The sequence below is a fragment of the Panthera leo genome, chromosome F3 (assembly GCF_018350215.1).
Source record: "Panthera leo isolate Ple1 chromosome F3, P.leo_Ple1_pat1.1, whole genome shotgun sequence".
Taxonomy (NCBI): Eukaryota; Metazoa; Chordata; class Mammalia; order Carnivora; family Felidae; genus Panthera; species Panthera leo.
In genome coordinates, this window is record NC_056696.1 from 8,246,622 (window position 1) to 8,262,539 (window position 15,918).

At 42.6% G+C, this 15,918-nt stretch overlaps 1 protein-coding gene across 3 annotated transcripts in view; it reads left to right on the plus strand.

The window, feature by feature from the left end:
- The window catches only part of PLD5 (phospholipase D family member 5), a 336,282-nt gene extending 325,731 nt beyond the window's left edge, over nt 1-10,551 (plus strand). For all 3 annotated transcript variants that reach the window (XM_042925274.1, XM_042925277.1, XM_042925276.1), the window contains 2 exons: nt 848-962; nt 9,082-10,551. In XM_042925274.1, the coding sequence (XP_042781208.1) occupies nt 848-962; nt 9,082-9,338 (372 nt within the window). In that variant the 3' untranslated portion in view covers nt 9,339-10,551. The remainder of the gene's footprint in view (nt 1-847; nt 963-9,081) is intronic.
- The last annotated feature ends 5,367 nt before the right edge of the window (nt 10,552-15,918 follow it).

The following is a 15,918-nucleotide window of genomic DNA, read 5'->3' on the forward strand; positions in this document are numbered from 1 at the left end:
CAAACACGCATGATCCCACAGCCGTAAGACATTCAATCCAGGAAGATTGCACACACAGTGCTGAAAATGCTCAGCCTTTTCCGGTGTGGAGGAGATTTGAGACCTCACCTTTGATGGTGTGTATTCTGTGAGCTCTGTCACAGTTCAGTCCTCATCTAAGCAGCTACCAGTTCCAGCAGATTCCAGAGGCACCAGCCCACCTACCCCCACTGTCAGCCCCCACATCCCGGGCCTCAGGTGCTTTTCGGGTCACATTAAAGTTGAAATTCAGGATTCCCGGGTTGAAGTGATTTTTTTTTTTTGACTTGCTTATTAAAAAAGCTTGTAGACCTAGGTGTTCAGATGGAAAATATTTGTTCCTTTGGCAAAAATCTCTTTTGACCTTTGCAAATCCCCAGCTTAATCAGCTAGTCATGGACACGAGCCTGCTGCTTCTTATAATGTATGCAACACAGAGGAATATTCATTCGGTTCATCGGTGTGCATGACAGAAAGCGCCCTGAGGCCGACTTCAGATGCTACTGCACCCTGATGAATATGACAATGAGAATTAAACCAACGTCTGGCCCTCGCCCTGGTGAAAGAATGAATTTTGTGTTCATTTTGCAGCTTCAAAGCGTTCATTATAGACCTAGTTGAGCACGCTAATTTTCTCTCTTGTTGCCCATATAGGCTTGAGAACAAAAATAGCTTCATCTATATGAAGAAACAAGACTGTGGCTTTAATAGCCCAGTATGAGGTCTGCTGCGGCTGTTTGGATAAGACACGCTCTTGTGCTCTTGCACAAAGCCAAAAATGTTGTCTATTCACCTGCTTTATGAATGGGTTTATTTTTGTGTCTTACAGAAGTTTTTTGATCTGGAAAGAGAGAATGTTTGTGCTACAAAAGAACAAAAAGATCACGCCTTTCCTAAGTTAAATCGCAACAAGTACATGGTGACAGACGGCGCAGCTTACATCGGTAGGTGTCAGCCTCCTCAGGGGACAGTGCGGGTCAGTGGCGGTCCGACTGTGCTTTTCCGTACCCCATGGGGCCCTGGAGGAAACAGGAGGGTGAGGGCCAAGAGCTCTTGAACTGAACATCTCCTCTAGGGCTTGGTTCAAGCACGAGGACACCACAGAAGATGTTTTCTGTAAGTGTTTTCGGAAATTCTTTGGTCTCCTTGCCTCATTTGATAGGTGAGGAGGCGAATGGCTCGTCAAAAGTGAGTCCTGGTGGTCGAATGAGCACAGAGGTCCCTTCCCACCCGCCTACCACAGCCAACCTGTCGTGAGTTACAGCAGCAGACGTGGTGGCCGCTCGGTGCCAAAATGAGCACTTCTTGGGCAGTAGTCCCACCTCTGCCACTTTATAAATGTCTAACCCTGGAGAATTTACTTAAGCTGTCTACACCTCAGTTTTCTCATCTGTAAAATGGGGCTAATAATAGTTTCTACTTCATTCCGTGAAATTTAAGTGGAATGATATCTGCAAAGCACCTTGGACAATTAAAACCGCTGGCACACAGATAATACCTGATTCGTGTATTTTTTATTTTTATTTATAAAACGTTTATTTATTTATTTTGAGAGAGAGAGGATGAGAGCACGAGCAGGGGAGGGGTAGAGAGAGGGAGAGAGAGAATCCCAAGCAGGCTCTGTGCTGTCAGTGCACATCCTCATGTGCACAGGGCTTGACCCCACAAACTGTGAGAACTGAGCTGAAATCAAGAGTCGGACGCTTAACCGACTAAACCCCCCAGGCACCCTAGTTTTTATTTGTAAGGTAATTTCACAACCCAGATGCAGAAATCATACCTCCTGGTGGAATTGTTTACTCGTGTGTCGGATCTGTTCTCCTCTCCTACAGTGTGGGTGAGTCCAGGGTAACCCCTTAATTGGTACCATCAACTGCAGAGTGGAAATTATTATCTATAAAAGAAGGTACATAAATCACAAAACAGCAGCGTGGCTATTACTGTAAAGATGAAGTGACAGTCTCCAAGTAGAAAAGAAAAACGTGTGTGGAATGAAAGAATATGGAATATGGGTGTTCCCCCATTCAGTGAGTGAGTGGAATATGCCCTTTGTGCTTTGTAAACCACTTTATCTCATTTGCTTTTTTTTTTATTTATTTTTGGAAGAGAAGGAACAAGCAGGGGAGGGGCAGAGAAAGGGGGGAACAGGAGGATCTGAAGCGGGCTCAGCTATCAGCACAGAGCCCAGCACGGGGCTCCAACTCACCACCTGTGAGATCCTGACCTGAGCCAAGGTCAGATGCTTAACCAACTGAGCCACCCAGGCGCCCCTATCTCATTTGCTGATAGGGAAGGTGGCCTTTATCACCTACAGTTTAGAAATGAGGACCCTAAGACAGGAATTGACTTAAACATGCAGATGTGAAGAAGAGCGAGTTCTAGGATCCGCGGCACCCAGAGCCCCACCCCCAGAAGACACTGCCATCAGCCACTGGACAGTTACTCCATCCTGCCTTCTAGAAAGGTGTTCTTTTTCCATTTCGAATAGTTATGTGTCCACATTAGGAGAAGAGAGGATTGGAATTTTTTTAAATGTCTATTATTCAAGCTGTTTTAGGATATGAGAATGTTACTTTATTCATGCTGTCCCTCTCAGTGGCTTGAGATGTAATAGTTTGGATTTTCTCATGTTCATCAGCTTACGGAGAGTAGAATGAATCAGCTTCTTTTTAAGCAAGTGACAAAAACGAACTCAAAATCATTCCATCAAAACTGGGAATTTCGGGCTCAATAATTGGAAAATACAGGGATGGATCAGGTTTCAGGCACAGTTGGATTAGGAACTCAGATCTGGATATTTTACCTGTGGGGTTTACTTAAAGTGCCATGTGTATGTGGAGCAGTTATGTGGCACCTGTGTCCTAAAGTTCTTTTAGTGAATTAAATGTTTTGGAGTCACAAAAACTTCTGTTTGAATTCAAGCGCTGGCACTGGAAGCTGGAAGATGATGGAAAGTCACGTGATCTCTCTGAGCCTCTGTGTGCCTCTGTTTTCTTATCTATGAAATAAGGATAATAGCATCTACCCTTTGGTGGTGATAGAAGGATTAAATGAGATAATATATGAAAAGCTCCAAACACTGTCTCGCATCTATCTAAATCCTTAGTAAATATGGATTTCTGGCTCTCTCTTCTTCTTCCCATAGAATACATTTTTGTTTGTTTGTTTGTTTGAGAGAGAGTGTGCATGCAAGCAGGGGAGAGGGGCAAAGGGAGAGGAAGAGAGAGGGCCTTAAGAGTAAGAAATAATCCTCAACACAGGGCTCCATCCCATGAACTGCGAGATCAGGACCTAAGCCAAAGTCAGATGCTCAACCTACTGAGCCACCCAGGTACCTTCCTCCATATATTACATTTTTAAAGTAGACTTTCATTATTTAGAGCAGTTAGGTTCACAGCAAAATCGAGCAGAAAATACAGAATTCTCACCTCCTTCTGCCCCCCACAACACATACACACAGCCTGCCCCATTATCAACATCCCCCACCAAAGTGGTACGTTTGTTTATAACATACATTATACGTCGGACCTACATTAACACATCAGCATCACCCAACGTCCATTGTTGACATTAGGGTTCTCTCTTGATGCCATTCATCCTATGGGTCCTGACAAATGTGTAATATATAGAGTAGCTTCACTGTCCTAAGAACTCTCTGTGCTCCACCTACTCATCCTTCCCTCCCCGTAACTCCTGACAACCACTGATCTTTTTACAGTCTTCAGAGTTTCAGCTTCTCCAAAATATCATGTAGTTAAAATCATAGTATGTAGCCTTTTCAGATTGGCTTCTTCTACTTAGTAACATGCATTTAAGCTTCCTCTGTAATTTTTTTAAGTTTATTTATTTATTTTTAGAGAGACAAAGCTTGAGTCAGGGAGGGGCAGAACGAGGGAGAGAGAGAGAATCCCAAGCAGGCTCCCCACTGTCAGTACAGAGCCCCACGCGGGGCTGGAACCCACGAACCACGAGATCATGAGCTGAGCCGAAGTCAGACACTTAACTGACAGAGCCACCCAGGTGCCCCAAACTTCCTCTGTATCTTTTAATGGCTTGATAGCTTATTTTTTTAGCACTGAATAGTATTCCATTGTCTGGATCTGCCACAGTTCTTTTATCCACTCACCTACCCATTCACCTTCAGGACATCTTGGCTGCTTCCAGATTTTGGCAATTATGAATAAAGCTGCTATAAACATCCACACATAGGTTGTGTGTGGACATGTGTTCAACCCTGTTGGGTAATACCAAGGAGCGTGATTGCAGGATTGTATGGTAAGATTATGTTTAGTGTTGTGAGAAACTGCCTGTCTCCCAAAGTGGCTCTACCATTTTGAGTTCCCAGCAGCGGTGAGCTTTCCAGGCTCCCAAAGTGGCTCTACAGTTGTCAGTTCCCAGCAGCGGTGAGCGAGAGTTCCTATTGGTCCACATTCTTACCAGCGTTTCCTGTTGTCCAAGTTCCAGATTTGGGCCCTTCTGATACGTGTGTAGTGTAGCTAATGATTGCTTTTAGTTTGCATTTCCTTCATAATATGATGTGGAGCATCTCTTTATAGGCTTACCTTGTCATCTGAGTATCTTCTTTGATGAGGTCTTTGGCCCATTTTTTAATCATATTTTTCATTTTCTTTCTTATTTCTTATTTCATTTTCTTTCTTTTTTCATTTTCTGCTTTTTCTTACTTTTTCATTTTCTTATTTTTCATTTTCTTTCTTATAAGAACCTGTATTAAGAGTTCTTTTTATAATTATAACAATCTTTTATCAGATGCATCTTTTGCAAATATTTTCTCCCAGCCTGTGCTTTATCTCTTCATTCTCTTGACAGTGTCTTTCACAGAGTAAACATCTTAACTTGAAATGAAGTTCAGCTTATCAATGATTTCTTTCCTGGATCGTGCCTTCAGTGTCGTATCTAAAAACCCATCACTAAACCCAAATTCATCTAGATTTTCTTATTCATTATCTTCTAGGAGTTTCATAATTTTGCATTTTACATTTAGGTCTATGACCCATTTTGAGTTAATTTTTGTGAAAGGGTCAGTGTCTAGAATTCACTTTCCGCATGCCCATGTTCAGTTATTCTAGTGCCATTTGTTGAAAAGGCTAGTTTTGCTCCCTTGATTGCCTTTGCTCCTCTCTCAGGATCAGCTGACTTATTTACGTGGGTCTATTTCTGGAGCTCTATTATAATTCAATTTTAAATGAGTTCATTTTACACACAGCATTTTAGCAAAACATTAATTCCCTAGAGCAAAGCATAGTTATTGTATAAAAATATTTAAAGAGCATCCGGAGAGAAAATTCATTGATAATTTAAATAATTATCAGCATGTTCTGGAAATCTCTTAAGTCGTCACTCAGACACCTGCTGAGAATGCGAAATTAAGAAAAACCCACACTAATCCTTGCATGGAATTATAGCTCATTAAATCTTTGCAGGACTTTCAGAAGATTCCCCAAATGGTGTCCTCTCTCTAACCTTGAATTCTGTAGACTATATTTGAGTCTAGTTTGGCAAATTTGTCCAGAAGTTGGTCTGAATTGTTTGAGGGCTGATGGAGTGGTATGTTAGGTGAAGGCACTCAGAAATCTTGTTGAAGGCCCATACACCTTCCCAGTGAGCTTGTCTAAACGCTTATCTATACCCTCGTCTATACCTGGGGATGGCACTACAGTTCTCCTGCATTCTGGAAGCGGAAATGGCAGTCTCAGGCCTGGGTGCAACAGTGTGCCAGAAAATATTGGAGCACATCCATGATTCTGAAGTTTAGCCAAACCATGAGGAAGTGAAAGGTGGGAAACGGTTACACTGGTGGAGGATGTCCTCTGTAGACCTTGGGAAAGCTGCCTCAGGCTGCAGTTCCTGAGAAGAACCTCAGTAAAGCTTTGGAGGATCAAAGGTGCAGGATCTTGGCTCCATCATTGTGCTGAAGGGAAAAGCTGAATCTCACAGAATAAGCCTCCAAAATCTTGTCACTTCTCCCCCACCTTGTCTTCCCCTCTCCTCACATTTCCACGTCTGTGCTCTTCAGAGAGCATGGTCCACAAATGAGTGGAGTTCAGTGTGGTCCGAGGCTCCAGCTGAGCAGCTGATGCTGAAGTCCCCAGGGAAAATGCACAGTTGGTACCACATAGGCCTTTAGGCTTGGAGGTGACATGGAACAGAAGTTAAGGGTGGGCTGTGGGGTCAGAGCTGACTTTGAAACTCGGCTCTGGTATTTTTTCACTCCTGTCTCGGGCAAATTACCTAACCTTTCTGCGCCTTAATTTCCTTGTCAGTACAATGGACTTTGTATTATCACCTCATAGGATTGCAGTGAATATTGGAGATAATGTATTGATGTAATGAATTCACTTCCTGGCGCTCAGCTGTAAACACAAGACTTTAGGGTCTTATCCACAAGTCCTTCCGTTGATGGAATGGATAGAAGGCACTGCCTGCCAGCGGGCTCCAAAATAACTCTTAACCTGCAACAGCTACTAATCCCCAGTCTAAGAAGTCCAAGCCTGTATTTAGCTGGCGCTGAGCATTGGCACAGAGCCTCTGAGCGTGGCCATGTGTCTGAGAGCATGTGGTCAGAAACACACCACTGGCAAAGAGACTCCCACTCAATATTGTGAACCATTCGGCAGACAGTTCACTAATTTATAACAGTAAAATTCATCCACAGTTATGTCTATCATGAAGCTATCAATAGTATGGGTGTGGTGTTTGGGGGTATGGCAGGGAGACAGTATGAGATGGAGGACAGAGATAGAAAAGAGAAGGAAGAGTTCTTTCTCTATGCTGATAATATTTGATTTAGGGACCTGGTATTAGGCCCTGAGGAATAAACTCATGAGAGACAGGGGAACAGCCTCCTCTGGTGCCCTATGGAAAAGGGAGTTGATACGTGTGGGGACTCCAGAGAGCAGCAGGGGGCCCACAGGATGGGCGTTGTGAAGGAACACCTATCAGCTCTCTGTGGATGTTTCTTCCCCCACAGATGGCTGCCAGGCCAGCCTTGGGTCAAGGATGCCTACTGTCTTATTCAGCAAATATCCCTGCAGCTATGGCTGAAGAGCTGCTGAGGGACTGGAGATCAAGCTCTACACTTAAAAAGCCTTCAGTTTTCTTTATGAAAACAGCTCTGGACCAAAGAGGAGCACAGATTTGGGAGCTTAGACCAGACTCAGGCTGGTGGTAATTTCTGAAATCATTTTGTCAGTCTTGATGCAGCTAAATCTTCATTAGTGAGGACACTGCTTCATTTATTGTATTATAGATTGTGGAGATCTAGGTCCATCATTGATTAGCCATGTGACAGGAAAATCTGTTCACCTCTTTGAGCCTCAGGCTTCTCATCTGTGGAGTAGGCATAAATCCTACCAACTCTGTGAGATAATGGATACAAATGCCAAGCCTAGCACTTTGCTCATATTAGGCACTTAATAAAGGAGAGCTCTTCTCCCTCTCTAAGGCCCCTATATCGTGACTTTATCCCTAATTCTTCCACCTCATGCTCCAAGATCCTGATCATATTTTTGTCCACATCCCTTTGGGGGTGTGGCTTTCTAATTTCCAAAGCAATGAGTTTCTGTACATCCGTCAATTGCCATTTGTGTAGTAAAGAATTTAACCTTACCCTCAATAAAATGTTTTCCTGACTCATCCAGCCAGAGTTAGAAATTCTTTTTCTCTTACCCTTGTGGCATTGTATACCTACATCTCTTTATATTACAATCATTGTGTTTCCTTCCTGGACCCCTTGAAGTCAGGGACTGTCATTTTCTGGTTTATATCATGGTCCCTAAGAAATGGTCAGAAGAAATAACATGGCCCCATGTACCTGGTAGACATTGGACACTCAGTAAATGTGCATTTATTGGTACTGTTCTCCTGCTAGAACCCTCTCCCCGATGGATGGCAAGACAGGAGATTCATATGGCACTCTGGGGTAGTCTTGTCTTTTATCTACTCTCGCCTAGAAGATGAACTACATGTGAGTGACGTAGATACAATCAGTCCCTTCTTGGACAGATTCCAGCCTTACTACCTGCTATGGGCTGAACCGTGTCCTCCCCAAATCCATATGTTGGAAGTCCCAGTACCTCAGAATATGACCTTATTTGGAGACAGGATCTCTACAGAGGTAATAATCAAGTTAGAATGGGGTCATCGGAATGGGCCCTGATCTGATTTGACTGGTGCCCTCATAGACAAGGGACATTTGGACACAGAGACAGACATGCACAGAGGGAAGAGAATGTGAAGGCACACAGGGGAGAAACTGGCCATGTAGAAGCCCAGAGGAGCAGCCTGGGACAGATTCTCCATCCGGGCCCTTCAGAAGGAACCAGCCCTGTCAACACATTGGTTTTGGACTTTTAGCCTCCAGAACTATCAGGCAACAAATTGCTGTCATGTAAGCCACCAAATCTGTGGAACTTTGTTACAGTAGACCTAGCAGACTAATCCACCAAGTATCACCAGACAGTCCTGCTGGGGAGCCTACTGTCATCACAACTGCCTCCATGCCTGGCCCAAGGAGCCAGATCCTGGACCCAGGAAATGATTTACAGCCCAGGCAAGGAGGGCTTTGTGTATCCAGATAGGAACGGGTTCTCCTTCTCTGCCTTCAGCTTTTTCTTCAATATGCAAGCTTCTGGGCACTGTAATTAGAATCCCTCATTTGTACATGTGGATTAGATGTCGTCTCTTTGAGAAGGTAGTAATTGTTCACAGGCTTTTTAAGTGTATTCCTATATATTTTCAATATTGCTGTATTTAGTGTGTCTTGTGAATGTCAATAAGAAATAACATTTACAAAAAAAAAACAGCAGATTCCTTGTTTTGAGTTTCAAGTTGAGCAAAGCTGAAGAAAATGCCAAAATAATATGCAAATATTAATATGCCATATGTAAGGCCTCTTGGAGTTTTTTTTTTTTTCTGAGCTGTCAACACAATTCAGTCTCCTTGTCATTATTTTTTTTTAATAGAGTCTGTTGTGTGTTTCATTAAATGCGGAATGTTCTCCAGTGATCTTAACGCCACGCCACTGTCTCCTTTGTTTGTTCACAGGCAATTTTGACTGGGTAGGGAACGATTTTACCCAGAACGCTGGCACGGGCCTCGTTATCAACCAGGCAGATGTGAGGAACAACAGGAGCATCATTAAGCAGCTTAAGGATGTGTTTGAGCGGGACTGGTACTCGCCCTACGCCAGGACCTTGCAGCCGACCAAACAGCCTAACTGTTCCAGCCTGTTCAGACTCAAACCCGCCTCAAACAAAAGTGCGATGTATGGTGCCAGCACCAAGGACCCCGCCAGCGTATAATGTGAAGGGACTGCCAGGACAGCTCGTGTTTCCTATTTCTATATAAAGGACTTGAGGAGAGAAAACCAATTTAATATGTCTTTTTTTAGGGAAAAAAGCACACTCACAAAGAAATATTCTCCGAACGCCATGTAATATCTTATCTAACAATATCTTAGCGGCGTGTACACTAAGTGTAGGATTTTTTTGTACCTGTGACTCCTGACAGAGAATGTCCTTTCAGCTTGGAAGTTAGTTTTTACGTTTGCATACAGATTTTAAGACTTTGATGCCTCTTCCTTCCTAGTTTTAGAACTTTTTCTGCTGCCCTACCTGTTCCATTCTTACGAAGCTTAGCATGAGGTAAACGCTTTCACACCCTTCTTAGCGAGGTGAGTGAGGCTTTCACCCCAGCCAGAGACTGATCGAGCCAAGTGTTTGCTCTGTAAACTGTCTCCAAGACCTGTACAGTCGTCTGAGCATGAACAGCTGACATCTCATGCCAGCCTCAGCGCTCTTGAAAAGCACCCTTTCGCCTCCTTGTTCATCTTCTTCTGATACCACTCCATTTATTTCGTATCATTTTCTCCTTGCAGAAAATGTTCTTATTAGCGGCGCCCCTGTCTTCGCCTCGATGTGAGTTCCGAGTCTGACGGCATCTTTTGGAAATGTAGGGATTCCTCAGAGGGGATACCACATGGAGATGGCAGTCTTTAATTTCCACCTTTCAACCACATTTCCCCCTGAAATTGGTAGTTTAAAACCACAGCCAGCAATATGTATCTTTTCTCTCAAGCTCAGAAAAATTATGTAGCTGCCTGCTAATATCCAGCAAGCTATTAAGTCTGCATTATGAGAATAAAAGTAGTTTTTCACATTTTTGTTTAGCTTCTGGTATTATAAAGGAAAGATCTCTATGCATCTGTGGATTTTAATTTCTTCAGAATCATTCATTATGCTGTTAAGGGTATGCCAGCAAAGCTTTATAGAGCTATTTAATATACCAAATGCTTTTCAGAGAAATGCAATTTAAATACTGTGCTTAACATATTTTACTAAGAAACAAAAATATTGGATTATTGTTCTAGAATGTTGTTGTGTGTTGCTGTTTTATATCTATACAATATATAACCCTATATTCATGGAGACTGTTGCCATACTAGAGACAGGCATGGCCTCTTTGGAGCTCAGAGCAGGTGGCCATCAGGAAGCCAGTCTTAAGCTTGCTCCTGACTCTCTAGGGCCTGGGACAGAGTCCTGCACTCCTTGGCCTCATGTTTCTATTGGTAACGTAGGGACAGTAATACTCACCTACCTCGCGTGGATGTTGTCACGGTAGGAAATATTTATAACTTGTTTTGAAATCAAAAGAACCTATATAAATGCTAAGCATTGTGATGTATAATCTTTTTCTTGAAATAATCTTTGTGGTATCCTGATATAATCCATACCAGGTTCTCCCAGAGAACCTACAAGGGAAAGCAAATCCATAGCCTCCAGCCGCAAATGTGGGTGAACACAGTAACTCAAAAACCCCGCTGGAGATTAGGATTGTCATCATCATTTTGATGGCGCATTTTGTCGGGTCACTTCGGCATAAATAACATCCACACGAAGCCAGACATTGTGCTGGGGATCGTTCTTTAGGACCGGCATATACATGTGTTTTCAGAGCAGGGAAAACAATCTCTATTATTTTGTGTATCTAGAGACTTGCTTTCTACTTCACCAGGTAGAGTCATGGAAGAACCTATGAATCTCATCCAGTGGGTTTGACTGGTTGTAGAAGGGCCATTGTTTGTCAGCTAGTGGTCACGTAGTTCCTTTCTTCTTGCTCCCAAGATAGGCTTTACTGGATATTTGGCCAGTCAGTGAAGAGAGCTGGGAGAGAGCGCACGATTCTTAACAAAATTCTTCACCAATAATGGCCGGGCCATAAGATTCTAAATATTGACCGTATACCCAGTCCTTATTTGAGTAGGTGGCTAGCCTGCCAATCATCTCAGTAAAATAAAGGTGGCTTTGGAAATTATTTTAAAAAGGAAGAAAAAAGAACAAGCAAAGAGTAGGCATGGAGACAAACATACCAAGTTCCATTCTGGGCAAAGAAAAGCAACCAGGGCTAGGTTTGAAAAGGGTATCGAAGGGGAGAGGTGTGGCTGCCTCCTTGTTAGTTCTCAAGTATCACCCGGAATGTGTGTCACAGCTGTGGGACAAGCGTTGGCTTGGCGTAATGGGGCCCCTATCATTGTCCCTCACTTCCACATGTGATAGGAGAGAATGGCATCCTTTATAAAATGGCCACCATTGCCATTTCCCTCTGAGCCCATCAATACAGTGGCACCAGGAACTGTGTCCCGGGACTTTGTGCCACCAGCACCAGCAGCAGCAGAGCCCTCCCTGCCCAGCGGTCTACCCCCTCAGCCAGGTCGCTGACTTCAGGAGGCAGCACTGGCCTCCAGGCAGCCAGGAAAACAGCCCCTGAACCGAGAGTGTCATAAATGGGCCCATGTCTCCTAACAGAACATTTAATTTGGCAGAACTTTCTTTTGCATTTGGATGCTTTATCTACCCTCCTAAAAGTGGCCTTCCTCTCTTTCCGACTCTGTGTCTGTGCAAAACAGACAACTTCTATCCCACCCCCTCCCCAACAAACTCTCCACTAGTTATTTCCCAAGAGAAAAAACAAAGCAGAACAAAAACACTTTAATTCGAGACAATCTGACAGATGTCCTTGCCAGAAATTAGGAGGAACCTAACCTCCAGTTTCTTTTCCTCCATAAATATTCCAGGAGTTATTTCCCAAAGGGGAAAAAGAATGCAAACACCATTCAAGACCGTAGTTTAGATTCCTGTGCCACTTACATCAACCTAGTGCCTTATTTATTCTCAAGCATTGATTTTAAACGGTGATTCACTCTGTGAGAACACTTACGCTTACCGCGTGGTCCAGTAAGAACTTCTCGTGGGTCTTCCGGTCAAAAACACGTGTCAGTGTCAACAGCTTTCATGTAGCCTGCTCTCCTCCTAAGCCACCCAGTGCTGACCACCCCCCAAGTCATTGACACACACTGTCAAACATCAGCACTGTTGGCCTCCTCTGTGCTGTCACTGGCCTCCAGTGCATCCGCTAACTGAATCACAGCTTATCAAACCACCGGAGAGGAAGTGGAATCTTCTGGATCATATCCATGCTCTGTGAATGCCACACTTTAAGTACCTGAAAATGACAGAAGCGAGGCACACTGAAAATGTCCCCACTTTAAAGGGCCTCGTAAAGAGATGCTAGCAGACTTCAAAGTCCCGTGGAACATAGAATGGAAACTAGTATCTAAAAGTCAAAGCAGACCCAGTAAAAGAAACAAAAGAGCTGTGAACACTGTGTCTGTGGAGATCTGGGCACCTTTTTCTATTCGGGCTGTATCTGTTTCATTGTTTGTCTCACTTCTCAAGTGGCTCTTGGTGAGACGGGTGTGATCACATTGTTGGTTGATCTCGCCCTTAGAAAACTGTGTTTTGTCACTGCAGTTGCTGGTTTGTTCAAAGTGCCTCGCTGAACCTGGGACTGACAGAAGCCCATTTCCCACCAGCCTGTGGCTATTTTCAAGTGACTGATTCATTCTGAGTTCTCTGTTTGTTTTTAGAAACTTCTATTGAACTAAATTCCAGGGAAAAACAAAACAAAATAAAAAGACTATAAGAATTTCTCGATAAGATCAGACCCAGGGTCCGTCTGTCTCAGGAATTCTACCCCAGAATCTGCCTTTTTTTCATATGTATAATCACTTGTGTGACTTTCTCTGTCCAGAATTCATCCCATTATCATCAACACTTAAGGGATGTAAAAAGCTGCCTTCACTTGTGATGGAACAGTTACCTTCTGCAATGAAAGAGACTTTGCTATTGGTGATTCAGACTCAGTCCCTAATGAACAGCCCCAAACATTGTGGACGAATGTTCAATTCTTTGGATTTCTGTACTTATTCTCAATGAACTGGTGCACTTTATTATAAGCCTTTTGAAGGAGAGATTCATATAATGTCCATTTGGCCTAAGGTAGAGTGGATAAATGAATCCATATTCAGCATTTTTCCATTTGCTATGATTTAGCTTTTTTTTTCCTTTTTCTTTTTTATGCTGATAACCAAATAGCTATTCATCATTTTTACCTTATTGATTTAAATTGACAGAGGATTTTTAATAGCCCTGAAGTCAACCCCAGTTCATTGTCTGCCTTTCTCGTTTGAGAGAATTCTCATCAGTGGCTGAATTATCAAGATATTGCTTTTATGGTGACTAGATAGGTATTCTTTAGAAGCTTCTTGAAGTAGTAAAAACCAAACTTTCTTATTTTTGACCCATCAGCAAGCAGTCTTGTACTTACAGAGTTCTAAAAAAGGTCACCAACCATGTCCGCTTCCTTTGGCAATTTGCTGGAAAGAAATGGGAGACTTAGTAGGCTACTCTGCATTTTCTTCTGTTATGTTCAACTACTAAACTTCTGATTCTGTTACAAAGGACATCTTGGATTTTTAATGTTTCTTTATGTAAATAGGATAAAGTTGTACCTGGACATATCTATACTATTAACCTTAAGATCACTAAATAAATCGGTGTGATAAAGGGCTGAATTTGGGGGCAATCATTAAAATTCTCAAGCTTTTCATATAACCAAATGCTCGATTTTTTTCATAAGTAAATATTATATGGTCTTTTCCTTCTGTGAGATGAGGCATTTATTTTTCTCCTCAGCTTCCAGACTGTACACTCCTCCCTGTGACAGAACAGATATGTGTGGATACAAGTCTCACATACTTCCCCACCACACTCTATTCCTTCCAAGCTTCTACCCATAATCAAATACACCTGGTGTCTGCTCACCAGACCCAGACTGAATCTCAGGTCTGGAGGATTCCTTGAAAGCCATCCAAACCAACTCCTCCAAATGTACAAATTCTCTTCCTATGTGGCCACTCAGAAGTTGAGGGCCTACTCATGCCAACACATTGGGAGTGGTTACTACAGTTCCTTTCACAAGACCCACACGGAGTGCAGTGTTACTGATTTGCTAGAGTAACTTGAATTTGAGATGCCTTATCTCTGAAAGAAAGTACACAGTGGGTACCCCTTTTGTAGATAGAGAAATTCTGAAGAAGCATACTTTTTTAAAGCTGTCATTTGAGAATTTAACAAAGGCTTAATAAAGCCAACTTGATGAATCTGCAATAGCCAATTATGATTTGATTTTATCAGCAGTTTCTGAATCCTGAAATTGCATGCTTAAAAAAAAATCTGCCTAACATTCTAATAAGAGACAATTGTGCATGGAGCCAATTAAATCATAGGAAAGGTGAAGATTATTGATGATTTATTTTTACTTCATAGAAAAATTAGTAAGAAAAAAATTCTCCTTGGACAAAATCTGGCGATCAAACCTGCTCCTTCTGGCCTCAGACATGCTGAAAATTGTCAATCCCATTATGGACTCTCCTGTCTTCCATGGGTGAAATAATCTTAGGAATGGTCGAGAAATTCTGCACTCTTGGTAAGACAGAAACATGGACAGACCTGGTTTCTTTTTTTTAATTTTTTTAATGTTTATTTATTTTTGAGAGACAGAGAGAGACAGAGCACAAGCAGAGGAGGGGCAGAGAGAGAGAGACACACACACACAGAATCTGAAGCAGGTTCCAGGCTCTGAGCTGTCAGCACAGAGCCCAATGCAGGGCTCAAACTCATGGACCGCAAGATCATGACCTGAGCTGAAGTTGGACACTTAACCAACTGAGCCACCCAGGCACTCCGACCTGGTTTTTAATTTAGAGTTTCCCCACACAAGTATTCAGTAGATCTTGGGAGTATGACCTCAATTTCCAGGATTAAAAATATTGAAATTTTATGTGACTGTCCAATATTAATGGGGAAAGAAGATCTTTAAAGACAACTCAGAAAATATGATCCAACAGCATTCATATGATTCAGAGTTTAATCTACAATTTCACTTACTTTTCCTTAAAAGTGGAGATTATCTGCCCTTTAGAAAGTATACATTGTTAAAGGTAATGTTCTCCCCCCAAAAATGCAAGAAGAGAAAGGCAATGTTATAGTTTCAGAGAAGTTATGACATTGGTAGAGCACTTGAAAATCCTTCATAAGAAAGTGTCATGGAGAAAAAAAAAAGCTCTTTTGTCCCCAGCAATAAAGCTGTGTGTTATTATCCATATTTTCTGGGTGGATCTATAGCTTTCCTAGAGTCCTGGACAGATCATATCCATAGCTCCCCCATGAGCAGAACCACGTTTCTGTCACATGAACACTCCACATTGGCCACAGCCAACTGTACCGTGACTCAAAGAAACCCAGTTACAGGCTAGGGAGTGGGCTAGGAAGAGAGATGTACCTAGCAGATGGCACCTGGCCCCACCAACCACAGCTCTCCTTTAGGGAGTCTGAATATGAGATATACAAAGGAAATGGGTAGCAGTAAAATCAGCCAAAATAGAGAAGAGTGAAGTCATTCTAGTGATGCCACCTTAGACCAGTAACAGCAATGCTTCAGGTGAAACACTCAAGAGTTCTTGACTCACTGCATCTGCTCTCA